The 18,127-nt window shown below is 44.6% G+C and overlaps 1 protein-coding gene across 3 annotated transcripts; it reads left to right on the forward strand.

Annotated features, from left to right (window-relative positions):
- Positions 1–662: 662 nt before the first annotated feature.
- On the forward strand, positions 663–16,960 carry TTC4 (tetratricopeptide repeat domain 4). 3 transcript variants are annotated; one of them, XM_036349388.1, is made up of 10 exons: positions 663–866; positions 1,424–1,541; positions 2,273–2,434; positions 4,452–4,529; positions 6,380–6,504; positions 9,825–9,911; positions 11,888–12,102; positions 12,730–12,811; positions 14,843–14,925; positions 15,831–16,960. In XM_036349388.1, the coding sequence occupies exons 1-10, from the start codon at positions 756–758 to the stop codon at positions 15,931–15,933; spliced, it is 1,164 nt and encodes a 387-aa protein (XP_036205281.1). In that variant the 5' UTR covers positions 663–755; the 3' UTR covers positions 15,934–16,960. The 3 variants fall into 3 exon arrangements, with proteins under 3 accessions (XP_036205281.1, XP_036205282.1, XP_036205283.1); XM_036349389.1 differs by lacking the exon at positions 12,730–12,811; XM_036349390.1 differs by lacking the exons at positions 11,888–12,102; positions 12,730–12,811 and having other exon boundaries at positions 664–866.
- The last annotated feature ends 1,167 nt before the right edge of the window (positions 16,961–18,127 follow it).

Below are 18,127 nucleotides of genomic sequence, written 5' to 3' on the forward strand. Positions count from 1 at the left end.
CCATCTCAGCGGTTGGGGTAGGGGGAGGTTAATATTGGAAATTGACACATCTGATCACATCACTTCTTTTTCCCAAACTCTCCAAAAGGCCCCGTTGCACTGAGGAAAACCCGGTCCTCAGAATCAGGGCCCATTATCCTCTCACTTCACCTTCTTTTTCATTCTGCTCCAGCACCCCATCCTCAAAGCTCCCCTCGCTGTGGCTCCCTGCCCTGCCTCGGTAGGGAATCCCCACTCGCCCCCCCCCCCCCGCCCCCTTTCACTCCAGGCCTCCTCCTTTGCTTGAATGCCTGTCCACAGGTTTAAAACTGTTTGCCCATGGACCTTGCTACCACCTGATAACTCTCCCATCTTATTTGTTTAGTGTCGGTCTCTCCCCACCACCTTATCGCCTCCTAGACTAGGGCCGGGATTTCATCTGCTTTGTTTCCCCAGCCACTGCAACAGGCCTGCGGCACAGGAGGGGCTCAGGAAACGTGCTAACCCGCCGCTAAACAAACGAGGGACTGAGGCAGCGGGCGCGCTGGGAGCTGGGTTTATCCACCAAGGCCACGCCCCCGGCTCCGGGGAGGGGAGGGCGGGGCGCGCAGGGGCGTGTCCGGGGGTGTGTGGCGGGCCCGGCAGGCCACGCCCCCGGCTCACGGAACCCAGGCGCTCGGGCCGGCGCCGCCCGGAGGACTTAGGGGAGGGCGCCCGCACCGCCGGAAGCCGCGCCGGGACCGCGGGGCGCCGGGCGGGAGGTCCTCGGAGGTGCCATGGAGCGGCCCGAGCCCGACGCCGCCTCCGAGGACGCCATGGACTCGTTCCTGGAGAAGTTCCAGAGCCAGCCTTACCGCGGCCGCTTCCGCGAGGACCGGTGGGAAGAGGTAGGCGGCCGTAGGCTCCGCGCACTTGTGGGCCGTGGTGCGGACTCCCGCCTCCTCAGCCCCCGGGCCCTGTTGCTGCCGGGGCGGGTGGTTGCTACTCTGTGTTGAAAGTCTGCCTCGGGGCTCGAGGGCCTCCTTAACCTGCCAGGACTTCCAGGAGCCCAGGCCCCGGAGTCGGACAGCCTGTGGCGCTGGTCCCGGGCCAGTTATTTACCTTCTGGGAGCCGCCTCCCGGGTTTAAAAGGCGGGACCCGGGCGCCGGCCTCCTGGGCTCGTGGCGAAGATGGGGTGAGCGGCGGGGCAGTGCGGACACCGAGCGCCCAGGGCGTGCGGGTCACGGCCGCTCTGGTCAGGACGTGGTGACTGCAGAGTCTTCAGAGATCACGATTCTGCAGGCGTTTTACAGGTGGAAGCCGAGGCCGGGTGGGCAGCCATACCGCCAGTCGGGATGCTTTGCAAAGCATAAGAAAGGAAACTTGGATGTAGAGACGTGGAGTTGGATCTGCTCCGTGGCAAATCCCGTTTGTATAGTTCATGCTTCCCTTAACAATCTCCAGGAATTTGAGAAGATCCCCCTGTTTATGAAGAAAGCGCCGTCAGAAATTGATCCCAAGGAGAACCCGGACCTGGCTTGCCTCCAGTCAATTATCTTTGATGACGAGCGACCTCCAGAAGGTATCTTCCATGACTCTAACGTTTGTTTTGTGTCTCCGTAGAACTGAGGTCAAGGGTGAGTCGTTCTGATTTATAACAAGTAGTAGTTAGTCGGAGACAACTTGTCACTGTTTATTCCACACAGTTTTTTGGATACCTACTAAGTGCTAGGCATTCGGGATACAGGATGAAGAAGACTGCCCTCTAAGGCCGTGACCCAGTGGGTAGCCAGATTGTCCTAAAGAATCAGGACAAAACCTGTGTGTAAGTGCTGCTGGAACACCGCGGGCAGAGAGGTGGGAGTGGGCTCACAACGGACCAGAAACTGGACCTGAGTCTTAACAATTGTGTAGGCTCTTACTAGGGTGAGGAGGGAATTTGTATTCTAGGGAGTAAAAGAACAGAAAGCAAAATGGGGGGAAGTATAATTCCCCCCTCCCCATTTCTTCAGTAACTAAAGAGAAAGTTCTTTAGGACCTAGGGTAAGCACGCCTTTTTCTTGTATGCTTCTTTGTTGGTAAGCACTTAGTAATCTCCCTTGTAAAATATTTGGAATTGATTGTAGCAGTACATACACATGACTATTCTTCCATGTTAATACCCAGTTTTATAGGATTAATTTTTGAGTTTTCTTTCCCTTTTAGTTTATTCTGTTTGGTTTATTACATGCCATTGTTGCATGATTTAGAATATTTTTATCTTGAGCCTTTAAAAAAATAAGATATATTGATTATTTCTTGTTTTCTTTGCAGAACAGGCCAAGACCTATAAAGATGAGGGCAATGAATACTTTAAAGAAAAAGACTATGAAAAAGCTGTGATTTCGTATACTGAAGGCTTAAAGAAAAAATGTGCAGACCCTGATTTGAATGCTGTTCTTTATACCAACCGGGCAGCAGCACAGTACTATCTGGGTAATTCATTCCATTGTTGCGTGCTTTCCAAAGAGTTAACTTATGATAAAGCTATTATGACGGCTCGTGGAGTTTGAGAGTGTCGGGAAAAAGAGCTACTTATCCCAGACACCTAGGGTCGTTTACTCTAATGCAGCGGTCACCAGCCTTTCGGACCTCACGGGCCACCGGTGGTCCGCGGACCACGGGTTGGCGACAGCTGCAATGGACTCTGATCTTCCAGGTAGACTTGGTGAAAAGAGAAACCAGATAGAATGCATACTTTTTGCGATCTGAACCAAATGAGTGGCATCAAATACCTTAATATTTGAGTTGATATGATCTGGGATTTTTTTTAGCACACATGCTTCTATTCCCTCAAAAATGTCTCCTCTTCCTCCTTCCCCCCACCCTGGCCTTCCCAAGGATGCTAGAAGGATTGAGATCTTTGTATGAAATTATATTATCTAAAGGAGAATTTCTCAAAGAGCATTCTATGGGACTCTTGAAAAAAAAATTCTTTGGACAAATAAGTTTGGAAAGTGCTGCTTTTCTGTGGGGGATTTGCTGTGTACATGAGTATGTTAAGGACTCTGAGGCAACTTATAGCAAAGAACTTTACCTGATGATTCTCAAAGTTTTGTAAGCCCCCTCTTCAAGTAACACTTATTAATATGCAGTAGTGTTCTGCAGATGTGACTTTGGGAAATACTGATTATTTGCTGGTGGCTAGTCTTGGTCATTTTAAACCCATGTAAATAAGAGAGGACCAAGGAATGAACCCAGGCATTTCTGAGGGTATGGGAAAATGAGCCCTGTAATCTAGCTGGGATGAGTCTGTTGGGACTCATCACCATTGGAGCACAGTTTCTCCCAACCATCGTCTACTCAACCTGTTTTCTCATTTAGCCTGTTTCATTATAAAATTCTAAAAAGAGTGGTGCCTCGCCAGCATGGCTAAGTGGTTGAGTATTGACCTGTGAACCGGGAGGTCATGGTTCCATTCCCGGTCAGCACATGCCCAGATTGCGGACTCGATCTCCAGTGTGGGGCGTGCAGGAGGCAGCCGATCAGTGGTTCTTTCTCATCATTGATGTTTCTCTCTCTCTCTCCCTCTTCCTTCCTCTCTGACATCAATTAAAAAAAAAAAAAGAGTGGTGTAGAACTTTAAAGATTATTTGGGCTAGCCAGTGCCCTCAATTTGGATAAGCCCAGAGAGGGACCCTTTCTTTAATGCCAGGACCTGGACTAGAAACCCAGTCTTCTAACTTCTGGAGGAATACATTTTCTCCATTCAGCGTTTAATACTCTGTGCCAGGCACTGGCATCATAGAGATAAGTAAGAGCTGACTTTATCTGTGTGTTAGGCACTGCACTGTGAAGAAGAGCTACATCGTTCCTTTCTTTGGGGAGCTTAAAGGATATAATTTATAGGGCTGATAAGAACAAAAGCACCTTGCAAGAAAAAAATAAGTGTGTGTGAGGACACCAGAGGAGCAAATAGGTAAATATGAGAGCCATTCCTTAAATATGTCACGGGTATGGTTTACAAAGCACATTTCCCATTTTATTTCTCTAAATTTGTTACCCCTCTTGACCTCATAGCAGCTATGTAAGGTAGGATAAATTCTTAGAAGAATATTGTTAGGTCACAATGTATCCACAAACTGCATGCTAATTGGCTCTTTAATTTACTATCAGAGTGCCCTTTTTTCATATCTGGATATTATGTAACTTTATTTTTACCAATTTCATGTTTATTTTAATTTCTCTAATTCCTAATGTTGAGCATCATTTCACGTGCTTACTAGCTAGCCATCTGTAGTTTGGTGGGTTGGTTGCCTGATGATTTAAGCATTTCTAAGGCTTTTGATGAGCACAATTATATATATTTTAAAAATACGTATATTTTTTAAAAACAGTTGCTTTGATTATATTTATCCAAGATTGTACAAGAGTGTCTTTGTCTCTACACATGAACTTTTGAAAATATTCTGATTTTAAATCATGTTATTTCTTTTAAATGATGTTTCATCAGGCAATTTTCGTTCTGCTCTCAATGATGTGACGGCTGCCAGAAAACTAAAACCCTGCCACCTCAAAGCAATAGTAAGAGGTAAGTCTTGTAGAACTAAGTATGATAGTAATTAAGGAAAAGTTAGCACTATGGAACAAAAGTTGAGACATCTTAAGGTTTGATAATAAGGTGCTAAGATACTAATGAAATCACCTTATTTTTGCAATCTTGATGTTAATTAAGTTCCTAGTCCTTATCAATAGCAACATGCCATTTTAAAAAGAATTCTCCGGAAAATAATCCAGCCCTTTGTGTTTTAAGAATTTGTAGAGAAATTGAAATTCCTCATTCCTCATTTCATATTAATAAAGAATAAAAATAATAAAAATAAAGCAATTCCAAAAGCCACATTCTAATTTTTTTCCAAATTAGTTGATTTAACAGTGAAATCTTCAAATGTCATGTCAATGTTAATTAAAAGATAACTCTGAGGCTGAGATGTTACTGATTATTCTTTTTCTTGTAGTCTACCTTCCTATGTAATAATAGTGCTTTTATTACTTCTTATACTTAATCTTTTTTTAAATTTTTATTGATTTTTTACCTAGAGGAAGGGAGAGAGATAGAGAGTTAGAAACATCGATCAGCTGCCTCCTGCACATCTCCCACTGGGGATGTGCCCGCAACCCAGGTACATGCCCTTGACCGGAATCGAACCTGGGACCTTTCAGTCCACAGGCCGACGCTCTATCCACTGAGCCAAACCGGTTTCGGCACTTAACCTTTTTTTTTTTTTAAGAAGCTCAAAGGTGCTTTGCAAACTTTACTAGTAATTTATTCCTCAAATGTTAATTTTCCCTGTATCCTCATGGACCAACTTAAAATTCTTTATCAAAGTTATGCTTCTTCAGATCTTTATGATTAGGGGTGTTTCTCATAGGGAAAGAAGGTACTGAGCAAAGATTGGCAAGTAAGTTGAATGGAGTCCTGTGGAATTGTCCTCGTGTTGGAAGTCTGTAATCCTCGAATTGTCAGTTTTACCTGAACATGTGGCCTTGGCAAGACACCCATTCTGAGTATCAGTTTGTTTATCTTTGGAAGATGGAGTTGGATTCTGCTGACATCTCAGCACTTATTGTTCTCATATTTAGATGTTCTGTGGAAAGCCTAAATGGCTGACAGGAGAAGACTGAGCATGATTAAAGGAGCAGCAGCTTAAACTGGTAGCCATCAAGAAGAGTTTTAGGAGAGACCTAATGCCTTTGGTCTTGCCACTGCTTTAATGGCTGAGGCAGATTCTGCTTTGTGACGCCATTTAGAAAAATGACCTGAGATGGACTTCATTCTTCTCATGTGCAGATGAGGAACCAGAATCTCAGAGGTGCTCAGTCCTTTGTCTAATGCAGCGCTTCTCAACCTGTGGGTCGCGACCCCTTTGGCGGTCGAACGACCCTTTCACAGGGGTCGCCTAAGACCATCCTGCATATCAGATATTTACATTACGATTCATAACAGTAGCAACATTACAGTTATGAAGTAGCAACAAAAATAATTTTATGGTTGGGTCACAACATGTGGAACTGTATTTAAAGGGCCAGAAGGTTGAGAACCACTGGCCTAATGCCTAGTTGGTAAATGACAGAGCCAGATTTCCAGCCAAATCTGTCTGATTCCAAGGCCTGTGCTTTTTGCCACTAAGCTGCAGCCTTCCCTACTTTAAGAGTCCTTAAGACTAGGGAGTCTCACAGGAGTTTTGATTTGAGGGCCCTAGAGACCTTTTGATCTAAGATACAAAAATGGTCTTCTAGTCTTGGGAATACAGTACTAGGGGCTTTATCTGTTTTCTCTTCAGGGTGCTGGCTGGTGGCTGGTAGAGTGGGGATTCCTCCTCAAGGGGGCTCTTTCCATGCATGTTGTCCATGGGCCCTAAGAGTTCTGGGTTCCTGCAGGTGCCTTATGCCATCTGGAACTGAAAAACTTCGCTGAGGCTATGAACTGGTGTGATGAGGGGCTGCAGATAGATGCCAAAGAGAAGAAGCTTCTGGAAATGAGGATTAAAGCAGACAAACTAAAGGTTAGTGGCAAAATCAGTAGCCACTTGGCATTTAATTAACATTAATAACTTAAATTTGCATTCCCCAGATTGTGTCTTTTTGGTCACTGTAAACTTTTTCTTCTTTAAAAACAAAAATCAAGAACCAAAAAGTTCTGTCCAAGACGTACAAACCCTCATCAGGCAGGTCCACCTTTGGGACCAGCATACAGAGAACCAACAACCTTCCTGGATGACAAACCACAAGAAGTGTTGACCCAAGGTCTGTCTTTAGCTGCCGCAGAAACAGAAACAAGGATGGAAAGAATGGCAACATGTGCTGACTCTACAAATGACAAGAGTAAAAAGGAAGAAACAGAGCCTCCTGGAAGCGAGTCAAGTGAAGAACTAGAGATATATTAACTGATACAAAGGAAGTTAGAGATCAGCTACTGGAGAGAATTGATTCTGTCCTAGGTGCAATTGATAGGTTGGCTAAGTTAAAGGAGGCTAAGTTTAAATCACTAGAGACAAAAGTAGGTAAGCTATAGACTGACGTGTCTTTTATGTATTCCAGAGCAAGGCAAGGTACTCCTCTAACTGGGAGGTGGTATCCAAGTCTTACAGGTGTGACCAACCCTCTGCTTGCTGTCACCATTCCTTTGCTCCTCCCTCACATGCGCAAAGCAAGCCTCTTAACAAATGGGATGATTGGTAATTGTTCAACAAAAAACAAATGCCTAATAAGATGCTATAATATCTTTACTTCAACTGGACAGTATCCTGCCATGAGATTACATCACCGCTACATGCTGTGTACAGTACCACTATTATGAAACAATAAATTAAATAAATACATAAATAAGTAAAATAAGAATACGTTGTAAAAGGAAGAACGAAACCAAGAGAAGAAAGGAGGCAGTTTCAAAAAAGACCGAAGAAAAAAATCAGAAATTGCTGGAGGAGGAAGAAAAAGACACGCTCTTTCTCTTTGTTGTCTGGAACTTTCAGCTCTACGTATACCATTGGTTTTGTTGTTACTGTTGACATGGAACTACTTGATAATATCAGGGAAAGATAACAGGCAATGTGGTATAGTAGTGGAGGACATGCTAGAGGATGAGGAGGAAGATGACAAGGATAGACTAGTAAAGCAAAGTGGTATATTCATACCATAGAATATTACTTGGCAATAAAAAGGAACAAGCATTCCACTGGTGGGATGGGAGGGAGATTTGACTGCAAAGGGGAATGAAGGTACTTTCTAGAGCAGTGGTTCTCAACCTGTGGGTTGCGACCCCTTTGGGGGTCGAATGACCCTTTCACAGGGTCGCCTAAGACCATCAGAAAACACATATATAATTACATATTGTTTTTGTGATTAATCACTATGCTTTAATTATGTTCAATTTGTAACAATGAAATTGGGGGTCACCACAACATGAGGAACTGTATTAAAGGGTCGCGGCATTAGGAAGGTTAAGAACCACTGAAGGATTGGAGTATTGAGTACTCGGTATAGATTTGTCAAAACTTACTAAACTATACACATAAAATTTGTAAATTACACCTCAACAAAGTTGATTTAAAAAAGAAGGAGCAGCAAGCTCCATAGTTCAGGGCTCCTCTGCTCTGACTGGTGGTTATTCCACTTTATGTGGGCTGCTGAGACCCCAAATTTCAGGTGAGACAGCCATATCCACCCACTTGCATCCTGTAAATCAGAACAAAACATGAGAGAGTCCAAGTCATCCTTAATCATCCATCTTAATAATTTTCTAATGTGGATCAGACACTGTGGTCAAATGTAACTCAACTAGGAAGACAGTATTAGACATAGTTCTAGAGGTGTCCATGGGTGGGGCACTTTTGATAGTGTAATCAAACTTGCTAACAGCAGAAAGGATTTTTGCAGCTCTCTTGGCAGACTCGATTGGAGAAGGAATGACCAAGAATTATCAGTCACTGTCTCCCTGAAAGGGTAGGCTTTGTTCACAAGAAACAAAAAGAATTGTTAGCCTTTGTGAGGCATTTGTGGAGAGCATGAGGAATGGTGCTATGTTTTAGAACAGGGCTCAGAAAACTGACCCACTGGTCAAATCCTGGCCTCTTTTGCACATTCAGTGAACTAAGAATGTTTTTCACATTTTTAAAGTGTTAAAAGTGTTATAAATAACAGCAAAACCAGATAGTATGTGATATAAACCATACAAGGTCTGCAAAGCCTAAAATATTTACTCTCTGGCCCTTTACAGAAGGAGTTTGCTGATCCTTCTTAATATACAATCTTGAGGGTAAAAGTAGGGTCAGCTAGTTTGGGGTATATTAGCCAGAAAAGGAAATCTAAATTATATTTCTGCCAGATTAAGTAGACTGGTGGCACTTTTCTGTCATCCTATATAATAAAAGCCTAATATGCTAAGTGTCTGGTCAACTGGTCAGCCATTCAACCAATGCGTAATATGCTAATTATATGCTAAGGCTGCTCAACTGCTTGCTATGATGTGCACTGACGACCAGGGGGCAGACAGTCAACCCGTCAACCAGTCACTACGATGTGCCCTGACCACCAAGGGGCAGATGCTCCGACTGCTAAGTTAGCTTGCTGCTGGGGTCTGGCTGATTGGGACTGGGTAAGATGGGCTGGACATGCCCTGGAGCCCTCCCATAGTCCCTCCTTGGCTGGCCAACCTCCCACGTCTCTCCCCAGCCCCAGTTATGCACTAGTGGGGTCCCTCGGCCTGGCCTGTGCCCTCTCAATCCAGGACCCCTCGGGATGTTGGAGAGCCGGTTTTAGCTCGATCCCACAGGCCAGGACAAGGGACCCCACTCTTGCACAAATTCGTGCACCAGGCCTCTAGTGGATTATAATTGTGCAAAAGGCAGAGAGCCTCTGGTAAGTTTTGCCCTGGGTTTTCCCAGCCATACCAGTGAGGCTGAAATGCCCCGTAGTGGTATCCATTTGATGTCAGTCTCTCTACCGAGAATGCTCTTTCTCCTTCATCTGGTGGAATGTTCCTCTTATATCTAAACCCACCTCCTCAAAGGGGCAGAGTTAGTTACTCCCTCTTCTGTGGTTCATAGCACTTGGTTCACACCACCAGGGTTACACATCACAGACCTTTTACTTGTCTGTCCACCCCCCACACTCCCCTGTAGACTGAATCTTTGGGTACAGGAACTGTAAATTTTTAAATGTTTATGAACATCCATCTTAATCATTCTCTAATGTGCATCACTGGTATCCCTTGACATAGGAGCCTGTTTTGGATAGAGAACAGAGGTAGTGATTTTTAGGAGCAGACTGGGATAACATGAGGAAGCAAGTTCCTTAGAGCTGATGCATCTGAATTTATTTTCAGCGGACTGAACAGAGGGATATAAGGAAAGCAAAGCTGAAAGAGAAGAAGGAGCAGAATCAGAATGAGGCTTTACTCCAGGCCATCAAGGTAAGCTCTAAACCTTAGGCCCTTATGGTCTTGCTAAACCCAAGAATCCTGAGGTCTCTTGGGAACCTTTCTTAGGATGCTTTACTTGAATGAATTTGTTCATTTTCTTCCTGCTTTGATAAAGTTTCGTGATGAAGGGGCTGGAGTCAGACTCCCTGAGTTCAGTCAGCTCTCCCACTGTGTGCATATGTTGGTCTCAGGTAACCTATACTGAATAGTTGCTATGGGTTAAGCATCATTTACTCTTCACAGTAGCCTTCTGAGGTAGGATTTCTTGCTCCTGTTTTGCTAGCTGATGACATAGTCTCAAAGAGGTGAAGAAACCTCACATGGCCAATGTATCAGAGCCGGTCCTTGCTCTTAGCCACTGTGTTCCACTGCATCCTGAAAGTCTGAATTTTAGGATGATTTTCCTCTAACTATGGCAACAACAGCAATAAGTTCTACCTCCCTTGCCCTCTCTTCACTGTGTTTTAATTGAATGTAGTCTGATCCAAACCCTGCTTTTTACCTGGTGAGCCTTGGCTTGCTTGGTCTTGGTCTTCACAAGGGGACATAAACACCTGCTATGAAAGTGTGGGGTAGGCTCTTAGTTTCATTCTTTGGTGAGTTAAATTGTGCACCCATTTAAGTGACTTCTTGATTTTGAGAACTTCACACTACTAAGGTGCACTCCACTAGTCCCTCCTCACAACAAGCAATCTGCTAACATGTATTAACAGGCTAAACAAAATGGAATTCTCCCGATTCGCCATCTGATTCTCATTCATGATGAGGGATTTTTAAAAAATATATTTTTATTGATTTCAGAGAGGAACGGAGAGGGAGAGAGAGATAGAAACATCAGTGATGAGAGAGAATCATTGATTGGCTGTTTCCTGCACGTCCCCTGGGGATCAAGCCCACAACCCAGGCATGTGCCCTTGACTGGAATCAAACCTGGGACCTTTCAGTCCGCAGGCTGAAGCTTTATCCACTGAGCCAAACCAGCAAGGACCACAATGAGGGATTTGATCATTTTTTAAAATGTAGGATATTGGAATGCCCAGATATTTGTACACAGACCTTACTTTGTTTCTCTCCTTTAGTCTGACACTGCATCTCAGAAACTTCACTGTACAAAAGACAGTATATACACAAAGCCATGCATACTATATTTTAACAATAGCTTAGAGTAGGGGTCAGCAAATGCAGCCCTACCTGTTTGTTTATGGTACCTATGGCTGTTTTCACACTACAATGCCAGAGTTGAGTAGTTAACTTCAACAGAGACCATTTGACCCACAAAGCCTAAAGTATTTCTTATCTGACCCTTTAAGGGGAAGTTTGCCAACCTCTGATTTAGGAGATAACATCAAAGGCAATTTGAATCGCATGTAATTTTCCTCTCGTTTGTAGCCTTAGGAATCTCTACACACACGTAAGAGGTGACTCCATTATTCAGACCTTAGATTTATCCTTATTTCCATAAGAATCAAGATTAAGTCAATGTGCATTATTTTTAGTATTCCATGTCCTGGCTAAACTGAAGCACATGCCACACTCTTTGCTCTTGATCTTTTTGTGCACATGTTCCTTGGGGTGGAATGCCCTTCCCCCTTCCCCCATTTCTTCTTCTCTGCCTTTCAAAGTCTTTGTTGAAGGCCTAGCTTCGCCCAGTCACCTCCAGCTCCCAGACTGAATTAATTATTCATGGTCGGCAGTTCCAAAGCTTTACTTCTCATTGTATGTTGTACTTATTTCCATAGCTAGCTCCCCACTAGACCATGAGCTGGTCTTGAGGGCAGGAACCATCTCTAGCTCATCTCTACTTTTGGTAGATGTCCAGGGAAGTTCCGTTAAACAAGTGATGCCAACTATGAGCTAGGCCTCAGGGATAATGACAGTGAATCAGGAAGCTTGCAGTGTTATGGTTTCCCTTTTTGTGAAATGGGTTTGCATCCTTCCACACAGTAAGGTTTCTGTCTTTACCTCAGGCTAGGAACATCAGGCTAGTCTCTGAAGCTACCAGTGAGGATGAAGATTCTGCCTCAGATGGTCTAAGTGCACTCCTGGATGGGCTCAGCTTTGAGAACCCCTATGGAGCCAGGCTGAGTGTAGATGACCAGGGCAGACTGAGCTGGCCTGTGCTCTTTCTGTACCCAGAGTATGCCCAATCGGACTTCATCTCTGCTTTTCATGAGGACTCCAGGTACTTACTTGCCCAGGAACCCTGAGCTCTTTCTTGCATGATCTTTTCCTGTAGTCTCTGCAGGAAGGACAGGATTTTTGGTTGAAGGAAGAGAATAGTGTAGAGGGTTTCAGTCTGTCTGGTTTGGCGTAATCTCAGTCCTATAGCTGATTTCTCCCTTTGCTAACTAGCTCTGCAATGATACACACAGTCTCACCACTGTACTGATGGGGCTAGTAAATATAACACTTCAGTACAGTGTTTGTACATATCTGGTGAGATATGAAATCATTGTAGGTAGTAAATGCATAGTAATTTAAATGTGTATTTATTAGAAAAAGTATAACTAGCAGTTTTAACGTGATTTCCTAAGATTAATGCTTAGAATGTGGCTAAGTATGAGGAATGTTGTTAAGCTTGAGTCAGGCTTAAATGTAAAGAAAATTACTTTAAATTAAAGAAAATTACTATGTCATAATAGGATAAGCGATACACATACACGTTTTGGGCACTGTTGTCAAAGTGGCTTACATCTGCATTTCGTGTTTCATACATTCTTGATATCTCTGATTTGATGTCTGGGGACTGTGATGTGGGAAAGTAGATCATGAGTTATTGATACCCAGAAAGTGCATGTTATATCCTTAGGTTTATTGATCATCTAATGGTGATGTTTGGTGAAACACCCTCTTGGGACTTAGAGCAAAAATACTGCCCTGATAATTTAGAGGTAAGAGAAATTTTATTTTGTTCCTTTATGGCAGTGGTCACCAACCTTTCGGACCTCACGGACCACCATTTGGCGACTGCTGCTCTATGGGATGTTTTGAGGGGGGAGGGGTTTCATTGCCCCCTTTTTTTAAAAAAAAAAAGATATTGTTGAAAGTATTACACGTGTCCCCTTTTTATATTCATTGCTTTTTAAAAAAATAATATACAGAACCTAAACTTTATCATTTTATATTCCACTAGTAGCCCTGCACACAAATCCGTGCACCATAGCTCGCTGCCGCCCTCCAGTAGCTCTTTGCCTGCTGCCCCGCCCTCCTGTAGCTTCCCCTGCTACCCTCCCCATAGCTTGCTGCCCTGCCCCCTCCTGTTGCTCTCTACTGCTCGCTTGTAGCTTGCTTCTCCACCCTCCTGCTGATCGTGATCCAGTCGTTATACGGTCAGTCGTTACGCTTCACGGCATAATGACCATTTGCATATTACATCTTTATCATATAGGATACTAGAGGCCTGGTGCACGAAAATTCATACATGGAGCGGGGGGATCCCTCAGCCTGGCCTGCCTGCCCCCTTTCACAGTCTGGGAGCCCTCAAGGGATGTCCTACTGATAGCTTAAAGCCACTCCCGCAGTCTGGCCTCCCTCTGCGGCGGGGGGACCAGGCTGATCAGGGGGAGGCGCCATCCCCATCACCCTGCTGCTGCTGCCATGCCGGCCACCTGCCCTCGGCCCTTGCAGCCACCGTGGCTTTGTCAGGAAGAACATCCAAAAGATGTCCCATCTATCCAGTCTAATTTGCATATTACCCTTTTATTAGTATAGATACTTATTAAATTATATATATGTAACTATTATTATTCATTATAGTTAAGTAGCATTAAGTACATTCACATTATTATGCAACCTTCACCACTATCCATCTCTATTTTCATCATCCCAAACTGAAACTGTACCCATCCTATATAATAAAACCCTAATATGCAAATGACTGAATGGCAGAACGACCAGTCGCTATGATGCGCACTGACCACCAGGGGGCAGACGCTCAATGAAGGAGCTGCCCCCTGGTGGTCAGTGAGATCCCAAAGGGGGAACACTGCTTAGCCAGAAGCTGGGCTCATGGCTGGTGAGCACAGCAGCAGTGGTGGGAGCCTCCCCTGCCTCGGCGGCAGCGCTAAGGACCTCTCGGGGGATGTCCGCCTGCCACAGGGAGCAGGCCTAACCCAGCAGGTGGACATCCCCCAAGGGGTCCTGGACTGAGGGAGGGTGCAGGCCGGGCTGAGGAACCCCCTCCCCCAGTGCACAAATGTCATGCACCGGGCCTCTAGTTAAACAATAACTGCCTATTTTCCCTTCCCCTAGAAACCACCATTTTACTTTGTCTCTATTAAACTTGACTACTTTAGGTACCTCATATGAGTGGAATCCTACTATATTTACAGTGGGACTGGCTTATTTTTCTTAGCATAATGTTTTCAAGGTTCATCCATGTTGTAGCATGTGTCAGAATTTCCTTTTTAAGGCTGAATAATATCCCATTGTTGGAATTAAAAAATAATCACAAATTACAGTATAAAGAGTCTGTCTTCTAACCATTTCAGAAAGATTCCAGCTGATCCCCCATCACTCCTGAATACTTCAGTGTCTATTTGCCACAAACAAGGACATTTTCCTTCATAAACCCAATCAAACATCAAAATCAGGAAATTAACTGTGATACATTGAATTGTTAGGGAAGGAAAGGCTCATAGGCCTGGGCTTGAGTCTTGGCTGCTCTGTTTATTATCTGGGTTTTATTGGTGAGTTATTTCCCTTCTCTGATCCTGGTTCTATCTTTGGCAAATGGAGCCGGTAATACCGTTCTTAGTATCATTGTGCAGGACTGAGTGCTTTATATTCCACAGCTCTGTGCAGGAGGCATTCAGCTAATAACAATCATCATCTCTTTAACTGTTCCCTAGACTGGGCCTGAACATGCCTGGTGCTGCTGCAGCCATTTGTATCTCACTCCCACTCCTCCGTTAATCTTGCAGGTCTACTTTGAAGATGAGGACAGGGCAGAACTGTACCGGGTGCCTCCTAAGAGCACCTTGCTGCAGGTGCTACAGCACCCCAGGTGAGTCTCTTCATGAGCCTGAGTACAACAGGGAAGATGCTCACCCACCATTCCAGGGATTCACCCAGGTTCTCATTCCACTGTTAATTGCCTCATACTTCCTACCTTCTGCTCTGGACATAAAACAGTGAGATGGCAACCATGGAGACTGGCCCAGCCATTTGCCAAACAGGTGGCAGTGTGATGACTGAGCTCATTGCACTGCAGCCATGTGCCCTCAGACTGGGAGATGTGAGTGGGACTGGTCTGAGGAGGAAAAAGTTGCCTGTCTTTTGTATCTGAATATAGCTGGGATGGCCTTACTGCTCCCAATTGTGCCTTGTCCCCTGATTTTGTTATAAGGAAAGAGCATTGGTTCTTGAAGCCAGACACCATTGTTTCATGGCTGTGTGATTGTAAGCACACACTGCCTCTCTGGGGCTAGTTCCTCACCTCTAGAATGGGAATAATAACTCTTGCCTACATATGTACCAGGTATTTGAGAGCTGATGAGAGAGTAGGAGACAAAGTGCTTTTGTAAACTGTAAAGGACGGTCTTGCTCTAAGCACCTTCCTTAGTAGCAGTGGCAGCCAGTTGGATTTGGCAGTTGTCACTTTCTTCTGCTTTGGGATGTTCCTAGACTATAAAGAATGCCCTCGGTAGATGTGTAAGTTGATTTTTGGGCTACTTTCCCTGAGCTTTGAGCAAATGCTAGAGGACTGCCCCAGAGGTTCTGGCTAGGTTATAAGGGGGTGGAGTCATGCTAATTTGCCAGATTTTTAAACATCCCAACAAATAAATATGCTAACTTACATTTTAATGTTGATTCACATCCAAAGGTTCACCTTGAATGTTGTTGGGAAAGCACATGGATGATTAAGACTGCAATTCAATTCACTCCTCTCTTTTGTTGTATTCACTGCAGGTACCTTGTAAAAACCCTGACACCAGCATTTTTGGTCTGTGTGGAATCCTCTCCTTTTTGTAGAAATTATCTCCGGGGGAGAAAGGTGCACCAGGTAAAGTGACTGAGCCAGGCTGCGGAGCCGGCCACCTGGATCTCCTCCCAGATCCGCCTCTGCCTGGACTGCAGCATCCTTGAATCAGCTGGACATACTCCTAGAATCCAACACTTTCTTTCTGTCACCCTGGAGACAGTCCTTCCTCACATTGTGGGTGGGGAAGAGCTGCTGACTTCCTGGAGCTGCAGCCTCTCTGATCAGAGTGCTGAGCCTCAGCTAGTCTTCATTCTCCTTTGTTGATACAGAACTCTGCTTTGGTCATGACATCCTTAAGGACGCTGAGCTGTGCTAACTACCAGCCTCCCTCTCTGAAGGGACCATCTGTTGCAGTTACCACAACAACTGACCCAAGGAACTCACTGGGCTGAGTCAGGATCTAGTGACTTGGTTCTGAACCTTTGTGGAGTTAGAGGCTTTGGAGAAGCTACCCCTCAAACTGCATATATACAAACCATGCAGGTAATTTTAAGGCACTAAAGCTGAGCCTGACCTGCAGTTATTTCATGAGCATGGAGAGTTGCTGTGTGTGGATACTGAAGATACCGTGGGGTAAGATGGGGCCAGGAAAGCTGGGTCATGTTTCTGCATCTGTAAACACCTACATTCTGGCATCCTCCAGAACCCCTAAAAGGTTTGACAGTTTTCCTATCTTTGCAATATGGAGGGCTGTGATACACTTGGACAGTGGACTCTGCATTCTTCCCCAGTTTTTCACATTTTAGGATTTTGTGCCTTTTAAATTGGAAAACTTTTTGGCATGTTGAGTCACTGTCATAGTTGTACCTAGAGGGCTTTGTATGCCCTTACCCGTAGCCATGTGACTTCTCGCAGTGCCCACCCCTTCCCCCTGAAGAGCCATGGTGTGGAAGGTTCATGTTCTTTTCCCTTTACCGTGAACACATATTTCCCAGATTAGGGCTGTTCCTTCAGCTTGGGTACCAGAATGGTAAACCATGTGGGGCACAGCGGCAGCAGCTGCGCTACAGCCACCGATTGTAACATGACTGAGGAATAAATGCTTGTGGTAATGGCACTGAGATTTGGTGGTTTGTTACTGCGGCAAAGCTAACTAATACATCATTAAACTGAAATCAGCTGCTGTCCTTAAAATGTACTAATGTGAGGTTTTGTGCCGTGTGCTTCCTTGTCTTTGAAGGGCAACTTGGTGTGGATTATTTACAAAGACCACACTGCTTGTGGCCAGGAACTGAAGTTCAGCTTCCATCCTAAGCCGGCTGAGGTCATATTGAGCCATTCTCCCTTGCTTCCCAGCTAGAGACTCCTGCTTAGTTCTCTTTGTAAGAACTCCACACTTTGTGCAAGAGGCCTGACATTTAGTTAGCAACAACCCATGGAAGCTCATAGAAGCCTTGAGAGATGCTGGCCTAACAGGAGTGGACACCAAAGTGGTATCTGAATGTGGGGAGCCTAAAAGTGCCACCCCCTTCTGCTGGCCCACATGCGCTACCCACCCACCTACCATATGCAAAGGGCTAATTGCCCTTGGTAAGGGCAGCTGCCACTTACCAAGCACGTGCTGTTAGCCAGGCACTGTTGTCTGTATTTTACTGACCGGAAAGAGCTGGGAGTATGAGGATGGTCATACTTGCACAAGGTCACATGGCTATCAAGTGGCCCAGGAAGTCTGACCTGAGTCTCTACTATGGGTCACTATGATATAAGCCATTATTTTAAATCAAATAACCTTGATTTTCTTAAAATGTTCCCTAAATTTGCAATAACATCATAAAAATATTTTCCCATTTTCCATATTATAGAAAACTATCCATAATTATAAAAATATTTTCTAACTTTAAAACAAAGCTTTAAGCCCAGCCACGTGCTCAGTGGTTAAGCACCAATCTATGAACCAGATCACAGTTTGTTCCTGGTCAGGCCACATGCCCGGGTTGCTGGCCAATCCCTGGTAGGGGGTGTGCAGGAGGCAACCGATCTATGATTCTCACCACTGATGTTTGTATCTCTCCCTTCCTCTCTGAAATAAATAAAAATATATTAAAAAATAAAAAAATAAAACTGTACATACCCTTGGATGATGATAACCCATTTGAAAAAGCATTCTGGTGCCTGGGTGTAGAAATGGCAGGCCTGGCACTCAGGTAGGTAAGGAAATGACAATTTCAACGGATTTCTGCAAAGCTCTTTATGGAGAGCCCAGCAGGTGTCTCTTCCATTAGAA

This window comes from Myotis myotis, unplaced genomic scaffold, assembly GCF_014108235.1.
Source record: "Myotis myotis isolate mMyoMyo1 unplaced genomic scaffold, mMyoMyo1.p scaffold_m19_p_2, whole genome shotgun sequence".
Classification (NCBI taxonomy): Eukaryota; Metazoa; Chordata; class Mammalia; order Chiroptera; family Vespertilionidae; genus Myotis; species Myotis myotis.

Bases quoted from the DNA above. Each gene is read 5' to 3' on its own strand.
- TTC4 (XM_036349388.1), top strand. From the start codon at position 756: ATGGAGCGGCCCGAGCCCGACGCCGCCTCCGAGGACGCCATGGACTCG. The intron at 2,435-4,451 runs GTAATTCATTCC...ATGTTTCATCAG, and splicing joins AGCAGCACAGTACTATCTGG to GCAATTTTCGTTCTGCTCTC. The intron at 4,530-6,379 runs GTAAGTCTTGTA...GGGTTCCTGCAG, and splicing joins CCTCAAAGCAATAGTAAGAG to GTGCCTTATGCCATCTGGAA.